Raw genomic sequence first — 20,442 nt, 5'->3', positions numbered from 1 at the left:
AATTCGTGTGTTTTGTTTTTTTTTTTTTTTTAAGGGAAAGTACTAATTTACAAATCCTTTTGACGGCAAAAGGGAAAAACCGCTTTTGCCCCTACAACTAATATGCAATGACCTAAATCCCCTTAGACGGCAAAAGGGGAACTGCTTCTTTACTTCTGTAACCTGTTTGATAGAACAAATCCCTGCACTGGATTTTAGGGTTTCTTTTTAGCTATTCCCCTAATTTCCCAATTGAAGGTATTTTCGCGATTGTTCCGAACATCCTGTGCATAGTATATCAGGAAAATGCCTCAAAGGCACTCGAAGAACAATAATGATTTAGCATTCTTCACGTACGATGAGAAGCGGAAGCTGGGCTACGGCACGCAGAAGGAGAGATTGGGCAAAGATTCTATTAAACCCTTCGATGCGTGTTGTCTCTGCTTGAAGCCTTTTATCGAACCCATGTCCTGCCTCAAGGGCCATGTTTTCTGTAAAGAATGCATCCTTGAGTGTCTCTTAGCGCAAAAGAAAGATATTCAGAGGTTCGTCTCTTTGTTTATTATGTCAATTCGTTATACTTATATTTGTTTATGAGTGTTTTTAGTAGTTTTATGTTGAAATTGGTAGTGCTCGCAGGTCTTTGTAGTTTCCGATTATTGAGAGTCGGTTTGGTTGATAATAGCGACAATCATGCACTGATTAGGAGTCCCTTTGTGTTATAATGATGAATTGTCTTAAGAAAATACTGTACTGATATGAGGACTGGCGATCGCTTATGAAAAAATATTTTCCCAATGAATTCTGCACTATTCCTTGACCACTTTATGCATGAATAAACTTCTTATGTGATATGTGTTGCTTCTCATATGATATGCATTCTTTAAGTTTCTTGCTTGCAGAAACTAGACTGAACCTCATAGGGTTCTCCATTCTTTTTTGCTAGTTTTATGGTGCCAATTTCATGGGCATTAGGTTGTATGTAATCATTATTATACATGCTTCTTTGAAGGCCTAATGTGCCTTGTGTAGGAATAACAAGTTTTGGCTGTCATCACAAAGCTGTCGGCTATATGAATGGATTGATTGAACAAGTCAACTCATGTTTTTGGTTTGGTTTCAGAACATCTGTTTTTATTCTAACTGTTGTACTGAGAGAGGTTTATATTACCTGCAGAAAGCTATCAGCCCATGCTGCTCAACAGAAGCAAGAAAAAGAAGAAGAAGAGGAGAGACTAATGCTGCAAAAAGCTAGAGAGCTTGATGCATTTGATCAGCAGAACCATGGGGCAGTACCACAGTACAACGATAAGAACTATAACAGAGACAAGAATGGTTTCCACGGGGCAAATAGTGTAAAGACCACCTCATATGAAGAGGAAGCACTCCGGACCATGAAGGCATTTTGGCTGCCTTCTGCGACACCCGAAGCTCCTAAAAAGGTAGAGGCCCCCTCAACAGACACAATTTGTCCAGAAGGGAAGGAAAAACTAAGACTAAAGACTCTTTTTCCCATCTATTTTACGGAAGACACTAGTGAACAGAAGAGATCGAGTTTGCTTGATAAGACATATATCTGTCCTAGCTGCAAGGTCACACTGACAAACACGCTCTCACTTGTGGCCTTGAGTTCCTGTGGGCACGTCTTCTGCAAGAAGTGTGCTGATAAATTCATGGCGGTTGATAAGGTTTGTTTAGTATGTGATAAGCAATGCAAAGAGAGGAATCTTGTCAGTTTGGCAAAGGGAGGCACTGGTTTTGCAGGACATGGAGATCATCTTGAAGCAACAGATTTCAAACATTTAGGAAGTGGTTCAGGGCTCGGGCTTGTAAGACCTGCAGCAAAGACTTGATCCTGAGATGCTATTACATCCTGTTGGATTTGCAACTGTATTCATGTTCTTTTCTGCGTGGTTCGGATCGAGATTTCCTCTCGTTGTTTTATCTTGTTTGGATGTATCCACAAAAATAAAATAAATAAATATATGTTAGTTGTACTGTATTATTGGTGAATGCAAAACCTTCTCAGTTCTATAATCAGACCCTTGAGCTGCCACTTAAATTACAAGATCAATGTAGTCTTTGGAAAAGCCCTCGATTTCCAACGTTTTCCTCCCTATTTCTTAAGTTATGTTGTGTGTAAATTACGGTAAGGTGGTCCATCAGCGTACGCATATCAAAGTCAACAGTATTGGAGGAAAATTCGGTATATAGGGTGCATGTTTCCCCCTCAAGAAAAATAGCTACTTTCAATAACTTTTGTGGTTCCAGGGCGGAGAACTATAATTGGCAAAGACAGATGTTTGTAAAATGTAATAACTGGTTGTAATGCAAAAGTATAGGTATTTTGACTTGTTTGATTATGCGACACTTGTGAATGCACTGAATGAGTGTTGTTAGTTACTTTGACTTTTACACGAATTGCTCGATCGTTGTCACGTAGCAAGCACATTGCATATTCTTGGACGATAACACCAAAAATAGAGTAGATTGTTAGCTCGTGTTGTAAACAGACAAAAAAAACTTTAAAAAGACAGGGGTGGTAATAAAAGTTCCTCCCCAGCCTTATTCACGGGCACACTTAGACCGCAGCATCCGCAGCCCCCGCAAGTGTCCTACTTCTGCCATAAAACTCGGACCAAAAAATATTACTTTGACCCATTCTTTTCGTGCTGTTTTTGTATACACTTCTCTCTTAAAATCTCAAATAAACATGTCACGTTAGCAATTGCATATAAAAGGTTTGAAGGGCTTGGCTACACTGGCAAAAGTGGTCGTTAAGAGAGAGAGAGGCTACCCCTTATGAATGATGGCTGCCATGGGAAAGGAAGAAGGCAGAGTGAAGGCAGGGGGCGAGGAGGAGAAGTTGTTGATGGATGAGGTGACGGTGTTGGATCTTGACATTCTACGCTCAACGATCGCCATGCATGCAGAGAAAGGCGGACTAGGCAAATTGAATGGGGAGAAAAAATTTGTATCTGATTACACTCAGTATGGAGGGGGAGTGTTTAGAATGTGGGAAGGTGAGCTTGTTCGTGACTGCTTGAATGATGGAAAGATAGCAATACAATCCACCTGGTATTAGTTTTTATCTGCTTATCATGGTTTCTTCTTCTGTCTTTGATTAAAAATAGAAAAAAGGGTCTATTGATGTGTTAGAACTTGACTCTCTGCTCTCTTATTAAGTTCTGTTTCCCATTGGCTTAGTCTCAACATTTTAATTCAATATTCATGTCATTCTGCTAAGACACATTCTCAAATTGTGAGTTGAGTTAGATTTGAGCTAAAAAAAAAAAGCATTTTTTTTCGATGTATTCTCAATTTGTGTGATGATTTATTGTAATTTGATTGGCGTGCATTGTAGTTGTCCATGTTACAGATTTGGAAAGAACATGCAACGAGCTGGATTTGGGTCTAGTTTTCTTCAGGTAAATACTCATCATTCTTCAGTTTCTCCTGGCTTTCTTGATTTACATTATAACGTTCTTGCAAGCTTCTTCCATGGCTTGATTTCATGAGTTCAACATATGGATTGTACAGGGATCAATTTACTTGATTCTTGTCGTCATTGCCATGTCCAACCTACTAGCATTCATGATCACCCGGAGCTGCTGCTTCCTGTGTTTGGCTATTGCGTCCACTGCCTCAGGTGGAATATATGTGGGATATTACCGGACACAAATTAGAAAAAAATTCAAAATACAGGTAACTATTCCACTTATTATTACCCTAAACACTTGTAGTCAGATCGAATCTCAGAAGTTGTCCATATAATTCACCCTTTGGTACAATAAATAGATTCTTCGCTAACATTTCATCGAAATCGTTTATTTATTCCTTCATCCTATGCATGTTTTACTTTTGAAAAATTAATGAAACATGCTTGTCTTATGCAGAGCGGGGAGAGTTTTTTGGATGACTGTGTTTTCCATCTTATTTGCCCCTGCTGCACCTTATGTCAGGTCTATATCTCTTGTCATCCCATTTCACATTTAAGATGTGCCTAAAAAATTCATGGCAGACCCACAGAAACGTTATAAAAGCACAAGTTCATTCTTTCTTAAACCTTTTGACTTAGAAACTTGCTTTCTACTCCGACTGGTACAGGAATCTAGAACACTGGAGATGAACAATGTCCAAGACGGCATCTGGCAAGGCAGAGGGGAAACGGTATGCACTGGAAGCTTCTATGAGGATAACAAACCATCCTCATTGTTAATTCCACCTTCTGTTGTGTCAACAAAGTCTCCTGACTCCCATAGCATTTGAAGAATTCCATATCAACTCCTGAGGTAAACCGTATTACTGCTTTGGTCCCTCCACCACGAGTGAGGTCTGTGTTTTGATATAAAGGTTCAATATAATGAGTTCGGAGGTCAAAGGAATCTTCGTTAAGTTATCATGTGCTGGATCGGAGAATTGCATCTTCCAATTTTTGCAAAAATATCAAATGTTTTTTGGAGTTGGATGCCAAGGAAGATGGTTGTAGTTCCACCTGCATCAAATTCTTCATTGCAACAAGTTGAGTGCAGCTTAGCTTAGGCCAGTTCACCGTAGAGATATAGATCGTAGACTAGTTCTTCATAGTCTTCATATGAACATTTTAGTACGTACAGGGAATCAACCCTTTTTCAGTAGGTTCCGTAATTGATCAGCTGTGAGATTCTGATGCCATGTGCTGAAGATGGTTTGTCTCAGTGGCGGCATTTTTCTTTCTTGTTTCGGTATCACAAGTGAGTGAATTTTCCCAACATATGGACTTGGACGGTAAGATGAATTTATGGGGTCTAATTTTTTATGCTTTTGCACCGATGGTGCTATTAAGAATAGAGATAAATATCACACAATTGATGAATCAAATCACCATGGAGAGGGAAAGGGCCTGAATAGGAAGATATAAATCCTGAGCAGTAAAGTCAATGACAGTAGGATTCTTGCCTAAAACATATGTGTATGAGACTAACAGCGAGAGAGATGGGAGGCAAGGGGAATAAACATGAGTGAATGATCAACTTAAACTAGAAGCTAATAGGAGGGTCACACTTATCAGTATGTTGTGATATTAACACGAGGACATGACTAACTAAACATTGCAAGCAATTAGGATTCTGCTCCCAATAGCATGTAGGGAATGAGGTCTAAGATAACATAATAGTATCTTAGGAAACACAAGACCAACAAAACATGGGTCTAGATATCATAAAATGGTCCATACTCCACCCTGCAAATGAAGAAAAATGGGATGATTAATTGAATACTCTACAAGACGTTGGGCCACACTAAAAATGGAGGAAAAGATTTGGGCATTTAAGCATCTCAACATCCACAAGGAGAAGCCGTGAGAATTGAGAAGGGACGAAGTGTTGGAAGTACAGAGAGGAATCAATTCTACAACATAAGCAGAGATTGCTATGTTACAATTGCTACGCAAGCATGAGTGAAAGCTTTAAGTGTCTAGATAACAAGAAAACAAACAAACAGGCATTGGTCGCATTTGGGTTTCCCTTACACCAATTATTGATAAGTGACAGCTACTTGAATGTTTTCTGGTTAACATGTAACAACAAGCTCCATGTTGCCCAACTCCTCCATTCCTTCAACTTTTGGCTAATAGTTTGCGTATTCCTACCATTTGCATCAAAACCTTTATTTTAGCACAGCATTTTCAAATATCCATCGAGAGGCTTCTTTTATGCAACTTCGTTTAACTTCAAAAAATTATAAGAATTGACTGTCAGGGAATTGTTTACTCTCACTAACTTACCTTTTCCATCAATGTATTGGGACATTGAGCACGGTATGATAAGGCAACATGAGCCAGGGATACTAACATAGCATTAGATTTAGGTAAAGAATGAAGAATATATCATCTGAACTTCCAACCTTGTGTAGGCCCAGGGGCAGAACTATCCTCCCAATACAGAACCAGAGTCTCTGTTATATGTCCCTAATTGAGTGCAATTTCATAAACAAAGTTCTGCTCCCAAAGGAAAATCAGGAAGCCTTATCACTTTATTAATGCATTCAAGATCAGGACTCTTCAAGATAACATTCAGTACCCCTGAAAGCCAATATAAGGTAGTGCATGCTGACAAAGGTTTTCCAATTCATTTATTCAAAGATTACATCATAATCTTCACAGATAAGGGGAAAAAAAAAAAGATAACCACTTAAAGCCTCTATATTCTAGATAAAAACTAAGAAACATGATAAAAATTAAAATCGTATATCTATCAATCTATTCAGCAGTATTCTCATCTTGTTTGCATAACTCAGTAATATACCCCAACATAGGTACCTTTGAAGCAAACCAATTGCTTTCAGAATCTACATATCAACATTGAATCTGCCTCTGCATATCACATTATCAAACAATTAGCTTAGCACGACAATCGTATACAACAGCAAAAGAAACTTGAGAAACTCCGGCAATCCACGATGAACAAATGCAATTACGGATCAAACATGCAAGAGCACACAACCGGTTTCATCTACATTATCTTATTTACCTCTGCAACTGCAATTTCCATAGTCATCTTTTATCAAATATTAGTCTATCCTTCACTAATTAAAGTCTGCAATTACACAAAATCATAAATACACAACACGTCTAGGGCATGCATACACAACAACTTCACTAATATCCGGAAACCAAGGAAACAAAGAGAAGGCCGTACCAGAGCATCATAACCCGATACGAGTCAGCTGTAACCCCCACCAAGTATAATCCAGGAAATACACTCTGTCAGAACACAGAACACACAGAAAAAAAAATAAAGAAAAAGGAAAAATCACGAATGAATTCTCGTTTTGTTCTAAATAAAAATCAAGCAGCGACGCAGCAGGAGAAAAAAAAAGAAGAAGAAAAAGAAAAAGGGATGTCAAGCCCACATACATCGAGTTGTTTCTGAACGTTCTTAGGCCATCGTCTTGGCCTGCGGGCGGGCCGGCCGCCTGTCAAAGCATAAACATCCTCTTCGATTTCTTCCCTCGATAGCGAAATCCAAACTTTCCTCTTACCCCTTCTCTCAACTCCACCATTCTGCTGCCTTCCTTCCACCAACCCCCTGAGCCGCTGTGACTTTACCCCGTTACTTTTGCTATAGCCTTTGTTATCATTATTCTCAGCGCCCGTTTCTTTATTGGAAGTCGAAGACGCTCTTATGATCTCCCTCCTCGGTCGCAAGTTCCACGGTTTGTCATCCTCATTATCCTCCTCTCCCATCGGCAAAACAGAATCTTTCCGTGAAGAACCGACAGGCGGTTGTTGCTTAGGATTGGTGAGTCGCGTTCCGGGGTCGGAGTCAGGATCTTGGAAGCGGTGTTGATGTTGATCAGGGGAGTCTCGACGGCGGAAGCGGTGGTGTTGGGAACTGGAGCCAGGGGCGGAGGAGGCGTTCTTGTGGGCCCATTTGAGGTGGGGCAAAGAGAAGTTGTGCAATGGTTGAGATTTCACGGGTGGCGCCGCCATCAGAACCGCCGCATGTACACTAAATACCCTCGTTTTTGTCGTATGTAGAAGAGTTTGAAGGGAGATGAAGAGGGTTTGTAGCAGGAAATAGGCAATGAAACAGAGGAGAGGAGTGGGAAGTGGGAGAAGGGTAGAGAGTAGTAGAGAGACTGAGGCGCAGAGGGCACCGCACTCGTCTTATGTTATGTATGTGGTGTGTATATTATGCATGTGTTCAACATACATATGTAGTAGGAAGGCTAGGCGTTGGTTTCTCTAGTCTAGGGCGTGTTTGGCACCGAGGGAAAACTGGTTGCTTCAATTACCACTTTTACCTTTTGATTTATTAGAAAATACTTTGAACTGTCTAATTGACTTGAGAAAAATGAGCTCAAAAAATAAATTTTTTATCCTGAAAATCTAAATAAATAAATAGCATGTGGGCAGAATATATCCCATGATAAAATAAATATACATACAGTATGTGGTTTTCTTCAAAAAAGAAAAAGACTGAAAACAATAAAATAAATATACATACAGTATGTGGTTTTCTTCAAAAAAAGAAAAGACTGAAAACAAAAAACTGTGCTGGAGCGGCCTCATGCACCGATAGTGGCGTGGCTGATAAAGCTTGTTGAGAGGATCACTCCCTTCCAAGGGGCATATGGGCTTTGCTAAATGGTATGTGTTTGGGTTTGGTGTTTTTTGTTTTTGGGCTCAATTCAACATTGCGCTTATTTATTTGAACTAGAAAACATTCAAATATCAAACAGTTTCAGGTATTAATTTTATGGATATTGTTTTAACAATTCATCAGTTGTGGATAATATTATGAATATAAATTCAAACATCTTACTCCAAACAAAATCACAAGTAAAAAGAATCCTCACGCCTTTCACACACCTTTATTTCTTAATTATATATATATATATATATGTACACTTACCTCCACATCAAATATACTGTAAAATTTTCTCACAACATTTGTGCATTAACAAACCCCCCCCCCCCACTCCTTATTACAATCCAATTTCAAATACATTACAGTTTAATTATATGTCCATGGAACCAACTCTTCATCATCCAATCAAATCTCACATATACCTGTTTAATGAAGCTGCACACCACATCTACAATTCCTCAAGATCCTCCTTGGGAGACCCGACCCGACATCGCATCTGCACCGGATCCCTGCACTTCTTCCCCACCCGAAACCACCATTCCCGGGTAAGAACCAGGTACAACGGCCATGTTTCTTGCCCCATAGTACATTGCCTGACTTGCATTGTCGGTGATGATTCGAGCAGGCATATCGTAGGGCCTCACACCTGCTCCATATACTTGATTCACGCCTGGAAACCCCATGGGTACTTGACCCTGTGCTACCGGGTATGGTTGGACGAACTGTGCCCGAATAGGAACCGGTTGAACGGAAGCGTTCCCGGCTTGAACATGACTTCCAGGCACGTAATATACTGCAGGAACGGGCTGCATAGCTGGATTTGGGTAATGCCACATTGCACCACCCGGAAACCCGATCGGTTGAGAGACCATTTTCTCGTTTACCATTTCACTTTCCTTGTTTTCCACAAATTGAACCGTGTTTACGGGTTTGGTTTTCACCGGCGGAAGATCCGGAATTACAGGTGGGGCAAGCGATGATGACGTGGAGCAGAACGGTGAAGAAACAGCTGGAGCGGGTGAACCCGGGTCGGACATTGATATGTTGTCGTTCAAAAGGTTTTTGTTTCTGATCTTGGTGGTTTCTTTCGAAACATCATCCGAATTATCCAACCCGAACAAATAATCCGGCACTTCAGACACAATAGACGACACCTCAGACCTGCCGCGCTCAAGAACCGGTCCGGAGCCCTGTCCACCGTTGAGAGCGTCCACAAACCAGTTCTCGCGCTTAGCCGAGCCATCAAGGAGTGAATTAATACTGGTAGCCCTGGAATCATTACTATCAGCGGGGAAAAGAAAGAGCCTGAGCCGAGCCGATTTCTGGCCCTGACTCAGCCGATCGTATTCTTCCATCATGTTTTCAACGTCTTCATCAGCCGTGACAGTGATGAGTGCGTCCAGGTCCTCGTTTGGAAGCTGGTACTTTATGTTGATATTGGTGGTACCTGCGAGCTTGGAGAGTTTGGACAGTAGAGCGGCGAAGGTGGTGTGGCGGTGAACGGCGACGATACGGGTGTCGCCACCGACGTAGCGGAGCTGGTTGTCATGTGGGCGGGGGAGGATTTTGCCACCGAAGCTGCACATAAAACGGATTCGCGCTTGCAGAGCAGAGGCGGTGCTGTCTTCATGGAGGAGATGGTGGTGGTCGGAGCGTGGAGTGGAGGCGACGGAGTCGGGGAGGCCGGAGTCCGGGTCGTTGACTGGAAGGTGTGAGGCCATAAATAAATCTGCAAATTCGTATGAGAGAAAAACGAAAGGTGAGGCCTTGGGCTGTCTGTATCTATATTCGGCGCTGTCCAGATTATGGAGTTAGTGGAGGAAAGGATATAAATGAACAACTGTTAGCGTACGAAATTGGGAAGAATGTCTTCACCGGGTCTTAAATTTTAAACTCAATTTGTCTGTTATGCATTCCGTCTCACAGACTAATCAAATACGAAAATTTTTTACTCAAATTAAATCAAAACAAATCAATCACAAAATAATTATGATATCTTTTTATACAATTGATTATTTATTTTAAATTATACGTATCGAATTTTATCTAATTTGTAGCAATTATATAACAAATACAACACAATTACCGTGTAAATGATGTATAATTTTAAAAATAATGAATCATAACAAGTATATCATACTTACTATATGATCAATTTAATTTGATCGAATCTGACTTGAATAAAAAAAATTCATATTACATTTATTATATAAATATTATGAATTTTATTAAATGGAACATTTTAAACTTACATAAAGTGTGTTAGAATTGGAGGCAATCTTCTTTTTTTTTTTTTAAATAAAAAAAATTGATGTTAATTTTGACGTGGGGTTATAAGCATCAAAAACTTGTCTCTTTCACCAACCATCATTACAACCATAACTGCCAAGAACTCTAAAAATTTAGCCCACCCACACAACACTGGCCGAATTTCAGTATTTCAAAACTACACTATTAAAAATAATAATAATATAAAAAATACAAAATTAAATATCAAATTAATATTACCAATCCCTGTAAAATAAATCAAAATACAAAGTTTAATTTTAATTATAATTAATCAATATTTATCTTAAACTCTCCCTACCGAACCACAATCAAAAATCATTATGAAATCGTAATTAATTATTATTTTTATTATTTTTTTAATATCATACTCTGAAAGGTGATTTTTATATATATGGTTGCAAATGTTCATCTGACGAAGAAGAAAAAAACATTACTTAATACCAAATTGTATATATAAACCTGATTAGTATATCTGACGGAAAAAAAAAAGTCGGCGTAGCCACATAATCCAGAGCTCTAATCGGTCGACAGGAAAAATCACAGCAAATATTAATTAATAATTGAACTAATACTTACCAGATGAAGAAAGCATAAGAGGTGAGGTAGTGGTGGTGGGGTAGCATCAACAACGCGACCACCAGTAGTCGGAAATTAAAATAATTAGGGGCGGCAAATTAATTAAAATAATATTATTATGAGTGAGAGTGCTGATTATGTCAACAGTGCAATTATGAAGAAGCAAAGCAAAGAGGTCCATAGACAAGGACCAATCTCATTTGCATAATTCACATTTTTTATTTTTTATTTTTTACTGTCTTTTTCCCGACCATTTATTAAAGTTTAAAATTGTTTTTATCGAACTAATTAAATAATATAAATATAATGCTAGTGGATGGGAAAAGTCAAATGAGAAATTATTGGTGGGCATGAAGAGAATCCCTGTAAAAATATTTAAATCCTGTAATTTGTTTATATAAATTATTCATATTTTTTTTTTGTATAATTATCGATGACGGTAAAAAATAAGAAGTAATTTACATAATATTATTAATATTTTTTAAGTGTATATGTATGATTTTTTAAATAAATGAAACTGAGTCGTGTAAATATACCATAGATCATAATCAACTGTAATTACATAAATATTAATTAATTATGTTATGTGGAGTGAAAGTAACTTAAAAAAGCATATTTATGTCACTCTCACACGCTATTCAGTAATTTTATTTATTTTTTAATCAAATCAAGAATAATAACTACTCCCAACACACCCACAATTGGTCTGGAAATCATTGGATTGGTCTTTAATCCATGGTGCTGCTGTTTTGGTGATTAAGACCAATATTACGAAAATACCCCCACCCCGGAACTAAACCAAATATTTTTCTCCCCAATTTATTTCCTTTCAGAAAAAAAATTATAATAATATCATATTTAACAATATTATGGTAATCATAATTATTACACGTTTATCGTACGTCTGAATAGATTTAAAATTATAACAAATGCGATACATTAAATTCAATAATTCTATCTCAGAAATAAAAAGGAAAGAATGAATGGCATCACTGAATGAATATAATTGAAATTGAGAAGATAACAGGTTTAAGTAGAGTTGATAGCCAGAAAAGGGAAAGGAAAGACAGCTGAACTGGAGTCTCTGGGCCGGGCCTGCAAAATCAGGTCTTCACGTTTCCAAAACAAGCCATTGAGAATGGGGGTGGCGACGACGTATCGAGAGAGAGGATGCGAGGGAGAATTGATAGGTTAAGTGGGGATGGGGGGACTGGAATTTTTGAAGGAGAGGTGGTGGGCCTGACGAGTGACGGGTGGTGGTGGTAGGACTTGAGAAAGCGCTTTAAAGCTGGTGCTGGGCCCCCAACTCAGCTATGGTTCTTGCTTTCATTTTAATATATCAGAAAAAGTGAGAGGTTGCAAATTCAAGTTCTTGTTTATCTACACTAACCCCCGCCCCCCCCCCCCCCACACCTCACGCCTCCCTTAGCTTTTAAAACAAATAATATCCAGTTTCAATTTAGTTTTTTGGGATTTTTTTTTTATAAATATTTTGGATGGATTTCAGACCAACAAAATTTAGTCCCAACTTTAAAATCTGACAGACTTTCACTCTGAATAATTATCATCAAGATTGTGATATTATTTGAATATGATATGCACAATGCAAACATCTTTACTATTATTACCGTAAAATCTCTATAAATTAATAATATTGGGACCATAAATTTTTATAATTTAGAGAAATATTAATTTATCGATAAATTAATATTTTATTAATTAAAAGAGAGACTTTTTAAATTTAACAAATTTAGTACATATGTATTGAAAATAAATGAATTCATATATGTTTCATTGATTATATTCATGCATCAATCAATTCTTTGTAACTAATTAAATATATTCATGTTGTATACAATTAACTATTATATTCATAAACGCATGTACCAATTCATTGGAATTACTTAAATATACATATTTACATTAATTCGTTGCACTTAAATTTATAGTCAATTAAGTATATTCATGCATGATGATGAAACGTATACTATATAAATCTCAGTATAAAAATAAAATAATTCATGACACCTAACCATGTCTTTTCTTCTAAAAGAAATCGCAAAATCATCCATGAATGATCAAATGCGTAAAGCATTACACACTTCATATTTTAGCAAATTACCATAATATTTATAATTATAATATTTATGAATGATTACTTTAGAGTTTTAATGGGACCTAATATATATAAAGGAATTTTCTGAAAAATTATTATCTTATTATCTTATCGAATTTGATGATTTTTTACAAAGGCCCAAGTCAGGACCGGAATATTTTATTATTTTAGAGAGTTTATTAATTTATAGAGATTTTACTGTATTTATATTCATAATAAGTGTTCTCTTCACTAAAAATAATATTAAATATTTGTTCATTTTTCATTTTATTTTTATTTATTAAAAAAAAACTAGAATCATGTTACGACAAACTCGAGACATAACCTTCACTCGCAAAACTCTATACTAATTAAATTGATCGAATAATAAGGGATAAGTATATTATTCTTTTTTGATATTTGGTATAATTATACATAGGTTCCTGTAGTCTGGTTGAAAAATAGCATCAAATACCACTGATATTTCTTTTTATTTAACAAGTAGACTCATCAAATTTGTTTAAATTAACAAAAACATTTAATAAAAATTTATATATTCCTGGGTCGATTTATTACTCATTTAGTGCAGGCCAAACAAATATTTTATGATCAAACTATCCTTATACAGGTTACATATATAAAGGTAATTTGATTAGAAAAGATTTATTTTATCAATAATAAGTCAATCGAAGGTAAATTTAAAATTTTATTAAACTTATTTGTTAGATAAAGGAAAACGTGGCCGTTTAATTTTGTTTTATTTAAGGGTAGGTGCGTGATGGCGGGCGACACCAGAAGAGCACGGGGTGGCCAACTTTATAAGGGCGGGTGTTGCCAGTTTGCCTCTTGATTGGTCGTACCTGGATTCTTCAATAATAATCATAATGGAAAGTTGTACGAAAACGTGATTCTATTATTTTTGTAAAAATGAAAATGGCCCAAACCAATATGATTGGGCCTTGCTCACTGGATGGTCGGATTAAACCAAGGCCCAAACCCTCTAATTCACCGACCCGGTCCACTCTAAGGTTTGACCCAGTTGCTCCCATTTAAATACCTTCCTCCGCATTTCTTAACCCTAATTCCGCCGTCTTCTCTATCCCCTCTCCTTCTTCGACCCTTTGGGCTTCTCACCCTGTTCTTCGTCTTTTGTAACTCCTATTCTCCAGACAATGGCTGTAAATAAGCCATTAAGTGCTAGCCTCCATATATGGCCTGTACTTGCTGGTTCATGGTTAACGGACAGATTTCTCTACCCCCTTCTTCTTCCTCCTTGAAAGTTCTAAAAGCCTTTGTGGCAAAAACCTTAGTGGTTTCTGATTCTAAAGCTTTTGTGGCAAATCCTCGGTGGATTATTGAAAACAGCCTTTGTGGTTGTTGACCTTTGTGGTCTTGGTAACATCCGTGCAACCGTGAGCAGGGTTGCGGCCTACGGCCTCTCTAGGCCCTGGGTCTTAGGCCTCTGAGCCGATCACTCTGAAGTTGTTTGTGATTCCTCGTTCTGTAATTGTATTGCTTTGGTTTATTTTCTTGTATGCTTATTCCTATTCTGTAGGTTTCTTGTAATTTATTTTAGAAAGCTTGTAATAATTTTTAAGTGTTCTGTAATCGTTTATATTGTACCTGTGCCGGAGACCGATCCACATCTAACAGTGGTATCAGAGCGGGGGTAAGTCTCTGGCCTGAGGCCACTCACGGTAACTTCGTTCTAACTCTTCCTTTTATTTTACGGTCCCAGTCTCCCGATCCCTTACTACCCACCTCTCCTCCCGTGGCTCGTGAAGCCGTCAGGTATCTAATGGAGGCGTAGTCAAGGCCCTAGCACTATTAACTGTGATTTAATTTTATTTTACGAGTCTCCCGATCCCTTACTACCCACCTCCCTTGGCCGGGCTCGTGAAGCCGTCAGGTATCTAATGGAGGCGTAGTCAAGGCAAGGGCACTATTAACTGTGATTTAATTTTTCTGCTGTTTGGGATTTTCTATGATTGAGAATTTGCTGCTGTTTAAAATTTGTTTCTATTACTTGAACTGTGAACTTCTGTGATATTACTGAAACTTGCTAAAATGTCTGGCTATAATTTACAACCATTTGACAGAAAAACTGATTTTTCTATATGGCAACAAAAAATGAAAGGTATCTTAATACAACAGAAAGTTTTTAAAGCCATTGAAGGAAAATATTCTGAAACTGTTTCTAAAGAAAAACGGCTTGAAAATGATGAATATGCTTACAGTTCTATTATTTTAAATCTGTCTGATTCTGTAATTAGAAAAGTAGGAAAACAGAATTCGGCTAAAGAACTTTGGAATAAGCTTGAGGAACTTTATACTGAAACTTCACTTCCTAGCAAACTGTTTCTCTTAGAAAAATTTTCAGGTATAAATTGGATCTTTCAAAAAATATTGAAGAAAATATTGATGATTTTACTAAATTAATTCAAGATATAAAATTGACAGGAGATAAAAATATAGATGATTATACTCCTATAGTCTTATTAAATGCTATACCTGAGTCTTATGGTGATGTTAAAGCTGCAATAAAATATGGACGAGATAATGTAACCTTAGAAACTGTAATTAGTGGTTTAAAATCAAAAGAAATGGATTTAAAAACAAATACCTCTAATAATAGTAATAATGAAGTGAACTTGGTAAGAGGAAGACCTAAAAATAGGAATAATAACCATAACTCAAAATTCAGAAAATACAGTAAAAGTCGTAGCAGAAGTAGGGGAAGAAGTCCATCTAGAAATAGATATAATAACAGTAATAATAATAAAAGAGATGAAGATAAAAACACAAAAAAAGATTTTAGGTGTTACAACTGCGGAGGTAGAGGTCATTTCATTAAAGACTGTAAAAAGCCTAAAAAGAACCAACAAAATGAATCTGCTAATGTCTTAGAAGAAACCACTGATGAAGTTTATATGATATCTGACGTGAATTTTGTTGAAAATACCTCAAATAAATCAGAATGGCTAGTAGATTTTGGATGCACCTTTCACATGACACCTTACAAAGAAATCCTGATAAATTTTAAAACTGAAAGACTAGGTTCTGTATCAATGGCAAACCAAAAATTATGTGATGTGCTTGGTTTTGGTGATACATGTCTTATTTTTGAAAATGGCTCAAAAATAACCCTAAAGAATGTTAGGTATGTCCCTGATCTTGCCCATAACTTAATGTCATGCTCTGCCCTAAAGGAAGAAGGGTTAGAAGGGAAATGGGGAAAAGGGATCATGAAAATTTCTAAGGGTTCCATGACTATTTTCAAAGCAATCAAAAAGAGGAATCTGTATTTTTGCACTGTTAAGTATGACTCTTTTTCTGGAAATATTTTCATAGAAAACAAATCTGAAATTTGGCATAAAAGGTTGGGTCATATCAGCTTTAGGGGACTTGAGTTATTACACAAAAATGGTTTTTTGCATGAAAAACCTTCTGCCTTGAATTTTTGTGATGACTGCATATTAGGAAAACAACACAAAGTAAAGTTTCCTACTTCCTCATACCCAGTTCCTACTTCCTCAAATTGCATTTTAGAATATGTGCATGAAGACGTATGGGGTCCTGCTAATATAAGTACTCATGGGGGCAATAAGTATTTTCTGTCAATTATAGATAATTATTCTAGGAAAGTATTTGTTTTTCTAATGAAGCATAAATCTGATATTTTTGAAAAATTTCAGAATTGGAAAAATCTGGTTGAGAACCAAACAGGTCATAGGCTTAAAGCTTTAAGGACTGATAATGGATTAGAATTATGTAACAAACAGTTTTCTGAATTATGCGATAAGTATGGTATTAAAAGACACAAAACCACACCATATACTCCTCAGCAAAATGGGGTAGCTGCGAGAATGAATAGGACTTTATTAAACAAAGTAAGATGTCTTTTAATAAGCTCTGGATTACCTAAAACTTTTTGGGGTGAAGCCTTATTGACTGCATCATATTTGATAAATAGGTCACCCTCTGTGCCTTTACTTGAAAATATTCCTGAAAAAAGTTTGGACAAATTCTGATGTTGATCTTTCTTCTCTACGCATTTTTGGATGTGCTGCTTTCTGTCATTGTAATGGTGATAAATTAGATCCTAGGTCTCAAAAATGCATATTTATTGGTTATCCACCTGGAGTTAAAGGATATAGACTATGGCTTAAAAATCAACCTGGCTTTAAGGTGATAGTAAGTAGAGATGTGATCTTTAATGAATCAGAGATGCCATGCTTAAACACTTCCTCTAAAAATACTAAAGATTTTAAGTGGAACCTAGTAATGAGGATAACCAACAAGGGGAAGAAATAGTAAATAGAGAAGAAAATAAAAAAAATCAGGAAGAACACATATTCGTTATCATTTATTAGTTAAGGGCCCCACTTACTCTAACTGGAGTACATCAGTCAATGGTTTCGCCGGCCATCATCATATCATATACAGCATAGGATACCCGTTGTGTGATATCCCCACACTCTTTTACTTCAGCTGTGTAGCAATATAGCACAGGACATCACAACAAACATGGTACCCCCACACCACCCCAGTGTGTAGCTAACAAGCACAGGATATCCCCTGCTGCCCCGGAATACCCCGGTACCCTACGCGCCATGGTACCTAGCTTAATTCACATATTTTTCATATCTCAATATCAATCACATTTTCATAAACCAAGATTTAAAGCAAGACTTGTAGCAAAAGGCTTTACACAAAAAGAAGGCATTGATTTTACTGAAATCTTCTCTCCCATAGTTAAATTTACTACTGTTTGAATCTTGCTTGCATTAGTTGCTCATTTTGATTGGGAATTAAAACAGATGGATGTTAAAACTGCATTTGCATGGAAATTTAGATGAACAAATTTATATGTCCCAGCCTCATGGTTTTGTTGATAAGAAAAATCCAAATCATCTATGCTTACTCAAAAAATCCTTATATGGTCTAAAACAATCCCCTAGGCAGTGGAATAAAAGTTTGATCAGTTCATGCATTCTTTGGATTTTAAAAATAGTGCTTATGATCCATGTCTATATTTCAAGTATTAAAACAATGTCCCATTGTTTCTTGTTTTATATGTGGATGACATGTTAATAGCTAGTCCTAGTCTTAGCATGATTAAATGTTTACAGAATCATTTATGCAAAAACTTTAAAATGAAAGATTTAGGAAATGCAAAGAAAATACTTGGTATGAATATAGAAAGAAACAGAACCAAGTCAACTATTTTCTTAAATCAAACTTCTTACATTCAAAGCATTCTTGAAAAGTTTTCAATGGAAAAATCCAAACCATCCTCTGTACCACTTGCAGCACATTTTCAGTTAAGCAAAGAACTATGTCCTAAAACAGAATCTGAAAAAGATAAAATGAAAAATGTGCCCTATTCAAATGCTATAGGTTCTGTCATGTACCTAATGGTAAGCACTAGGCCAGATATTGCATATGCAGTTAGCTGCTTAAGTAGATAATGTCCAATCCAGGAACTTCCCACTGGGAAGCAGTAAAATACCTCTTTAGATACTTGAATGGTACTAAAAATGTTGGAATAACATTTTCTAAAAATTCTGATAGTGTGGAACTCAAAGGTTTTGTGGATTCTAACTATGCTAATGATAAAGATAGTAGAAAATCAACCACTTCCTATATCTTTACTCTCTGTAATGCCTGCATAAGCTGAAAATCACAACTTCAAAGTATAGTAGCCCTTTCCACTACAGAAGCTGAGTATATAGCAACCACTGAAGCAATAAAAGAAGCAATATGGCTAAAAGGCTTAATTTCTGAAATAGGATTTCTGGAAAATAAACTTGTCGTTTACTCTGATAGTCAGTCTAGTATCCAGTTATGTAAAAATCCAGTTTTTCACTATAGAACCAAACACATAGACGTTAGGTATCACTTTATTAGGGATATTATCAATAAAGGAATAATCAACCTTGAAAGATAAGGTCTGAAGAAAATCCAGCAGATATGGGAACAAAGTGCTTGGCAATCGAAAATTTTAAAAATTATCTTAGTATTCTTCATTTATAAACTGTTATTCCTTAACTCTTCTGTTTTGCAGGAAAGGAAGCAAAGGCAATGATGATCGCCTCTAGACCCGCCATCTTGGTTTGGACCAAGGTGGAAAATGTAAAAATGAAAATAGCCCAAACCAATATGATTGGGCCTTGCTCACTAGATGGTCGGATTAAACCAAGGCCCAAACCCTCTAATTCACCGACCCGGTCCACTCTAAGGTTTGACCCAGTTGCTCCCATTTAAATACCCTCCTCCGCCTTTCTTAACCCTAATTCCGCCGTCTTCTCTATCCCCTCTCCTTCTTCGACCCTTTGGGTTTCTCACCCTGTTCTTCGTCTTCTGTAACTCCTATTCTCCAAACAATGGCTGTAAATGAGCCATTAAGTGCTAGCCTCCATATATGGCCTGTACTTGCTGGTTCATGGTTAACGGACAGATTTCTCTACCCCCTTCTTCTCCCTCCTTGAAAGTTCTAAAAGCCTTTGTGGCAAAAACCTTAGTGGTTTCTGATTCTAAAGCCTTTGTGGCAAATTCTCGGTGGATGATTGAAAACAGCCTTTGTGGTTGTTGACCTTTGTGGTCTCGGTAACATCCGTGCAACTGTGAGCAGGGTTGCAGCCTACGACCTCTCTAGGCCCTGGGTCTTAGGCCTCTGAGCCGATCACTCTGAAGTTGTCTGTGATTCCTCATTCTGTAATTGTATTGCTTCGGTTTATTTTCTTGTATGCTTATTCTTATTCTGTAGGTTTCTTGTAATTTGTTTTAGAAAGCCTGTAATAATTTTTAAGTGTTTTGTAATCGTTTATATTGTACCTGTGCCGGAGACCGATCCACATCTAACAATTTTATTACCTAATAGGTATAAGTTCAGGCAATGAATTGTTAGGGATTTTAGGTTAATTAGTTGTAATCTGGCTGCCCACACCCTTGATTTAGTTTCCAACACACACATATATATATAGATATGCCAAATATTAATATATATTTTCCATTTATAATTATCAAATCACGAATCGAGTTAAACTTATTTTTATTCAAATACTTGATTCATAATCACATAATAATTTCATTAATATCTCGATAATTGAAGAATACACTAATATAATTAAATTAAAAACCATGTGATTAAGACATCATGTGTCCTTTTTTCTTAAATTTGGTAAAAAATTATTGAGGAGTAAGTAGGTAGTTATTTCCATAATCTCCGTGAGTTCCCGAAACTTCTCCATTTCTTAGGCCTTAAACTTTTCATCATCTTCTTTCGTCTTCATTTCACCGGCACCTCGTACCTTTTTCTCTCATAATTCCCACAACCCTTGACTTTTTTTTTTTTTTTTTGTTTTTGGG

At 36.8% G+C, this 20,442-nt stretch overlaps 4 protein-coding genes across 5 annotated transcripts; 2 read left to right on the top strand and 2 right to left on the bottom strand.

The window, feature by feature from the left end:
- Positions 152-1,981, top strand: LOC105167948 (nitric oxide synthase-interacting protein-like). Its single transcript, XM_011087845.2, has 2 exons — positions 152-524; positions 1,157-1,981. The coding sequence occupies exons 1-2, from the start codon at positions 286-288 to the stop codon at positions 1,830-1,832; spliced, it is 915 nt and encodes a 304-aa protein (XP_011086147.1). The 5' UTR covers positions 152-285; the 3' UTR covers positions 1,833-1,981.
- LOC105167947 (protein PLANT CADMIUM RESISTANCE 4) lies at positions 2,540-4,756 on the top strand. Its single transcript, XM_011087844.2, has 5 exons — positions 2,540-3,057; positions 3,344-3,407; positions 3,520-3,684; positions 3,876-3,941; positions 4,087-4,756. The coding sequence occupies exons 1-5, from the start codon at positions 2,786-2,788 to the stop codon at positions 4,246-4,248; spliced, it is 729 nt and encodes a 242-aa protein (XP_011086146.1). The 5' UTR covers positions 2,540-2,785; the 3' UTR covers positions 4,249-4,756.
- Positions 4,882-7,721, bottom strand: LOC105167946. Of its 2 annotated transcripts, none has more exons than XM_020695638.1 (3): positions 6,875-7,721; positions 6,278-6,331; positions 4,882-5,200 (listed from the first exon to the last, which is right to left on the bottom strand). In XM_020695638.1, exons 1-2 carry the CDS (start codon positions 7,448-7,450, stop codon positions 6,314-6,316), a joined length of 594 nt encoding a protein of 197 aa, XP_020551297.1. In that variant the 5' UTR covers positions 7,451-7,721; the 3' UTR covers positions 4,882-5,200; positions 6,278-6,313. The 2 variants fall into 2 exon arrangements, with proteins under 2 accessions (XP_020551297.1, XP_011086145.1); XM_011087843.2 differs by lacking the exon at positions 4,882-5,200 and adding an exon at positions 6,657-6,721 and having other exon boundaries at positions 6,283-6,331; positions 6,875-7,717.
- On the bottom strand, positions 8,435-12,249 carry LOC105167945. The gene is made up of 2 exons (XM_011087841.2): positions 12,045-12,249; positions 8,435-9,840 (listed from the first exon to the last, which is right to left on the bottom strand). Exon 2 carries the CDS (start codon positions 9,830-9,832, stop codon positions 8,570-8,572), a length of 1,263 nt encoding a protein of 420 aa, XP_011086143.1. The 5' UTR covers positions 9,833-9,840; positions 12,045-12,249; the 3' UTR covers positions 8,435-8,569.

This window comes from Sesamum indicum, linkage group LG8 (genome assembly GCF_000512975.1).
Source record: "Sesamum indicum cultivar Zhongzhi No. 13 linkage group LG8, S_indicum_v1.0, whole genome shotgun sequence".
Taxonomy (NCBI): domain Eukaryota; kingdom Viridiplantae; phylum Streptophyta; class Magnoliopsida; order Lamiales; family Pedaliaceae; genus Sesamum; species Sesamum indicum.
The sequence above is the reverse complement of the archived record's forward strand: the minus strand, read 5'-3'. Positions and strand labels throughout refer to the sequence as shown.

What these genes read in the sequence shown, in the direction of transcription:
- LOC105167945 (XM_011087841.2), bottom strand. Translation starts at nt 9,832, where the DNA reads ATGGCCTCACACCTTCCAGTCAACGACCCGGACTCCGGCCTCCCCGAC.
- LOC105167947 (XM_011087844.2), top strand. Translation starts at nt 2,786, where the DNA reads ATGATGGCTGCCATGGGAAAGGAAGAAGGCAGAGTGAAGGCAGGGGGC. An exon ending in ATAGCAATACAATCCACCTG is followed by an intron (nt 3,058 to 3,343) that starts GTATTAGTTTTT and finishes CGTGCATTGTAG; the next exon opens with TTGTCCATGTTACAGATTTG. An exon ending in CCTGCTGCACCTTATGTCAG is followed by an intron (nt 3,942 to 4,086) that starts GTCTATATCTCT and finishes CGACTGGTACAG; the next exon opens with GAATCTAGAACACTGGAGAT.
- LOC105167948 (XM_011087845.2), top strand. Translation starts at nt 286, where the DNA reads ATGCCTCAAAGGCACTCGAAGAACAATAATGATTTAGCATTCTTCACG. An exon ending in CAAAAGAAAGATATTCAGAG is followed by an intron (nt 525 to 1,156) that starts GTTCGTCTCTTT and finishes TATTACCTGCAG; the next exon opens with AAAGCTATCAGCCCATGCTG.
- LOC105167946 (XM_011087843.2), bottom strand. Translation starts at nt 7,450, where the DNA reads ATGGCGGCGCCACCCGTGAAATCTCAACCATTGCACAACTTCTCTTTG. An exon ending in ACGTTCAGAAACAACTCGAT is followed by an intron (nt 6,722 to 6,874) that starts GTATGTGGGCTT and finishes GTGTTCTGACAG; the next exon opens with AGTGTATTTCCTGGATTATA.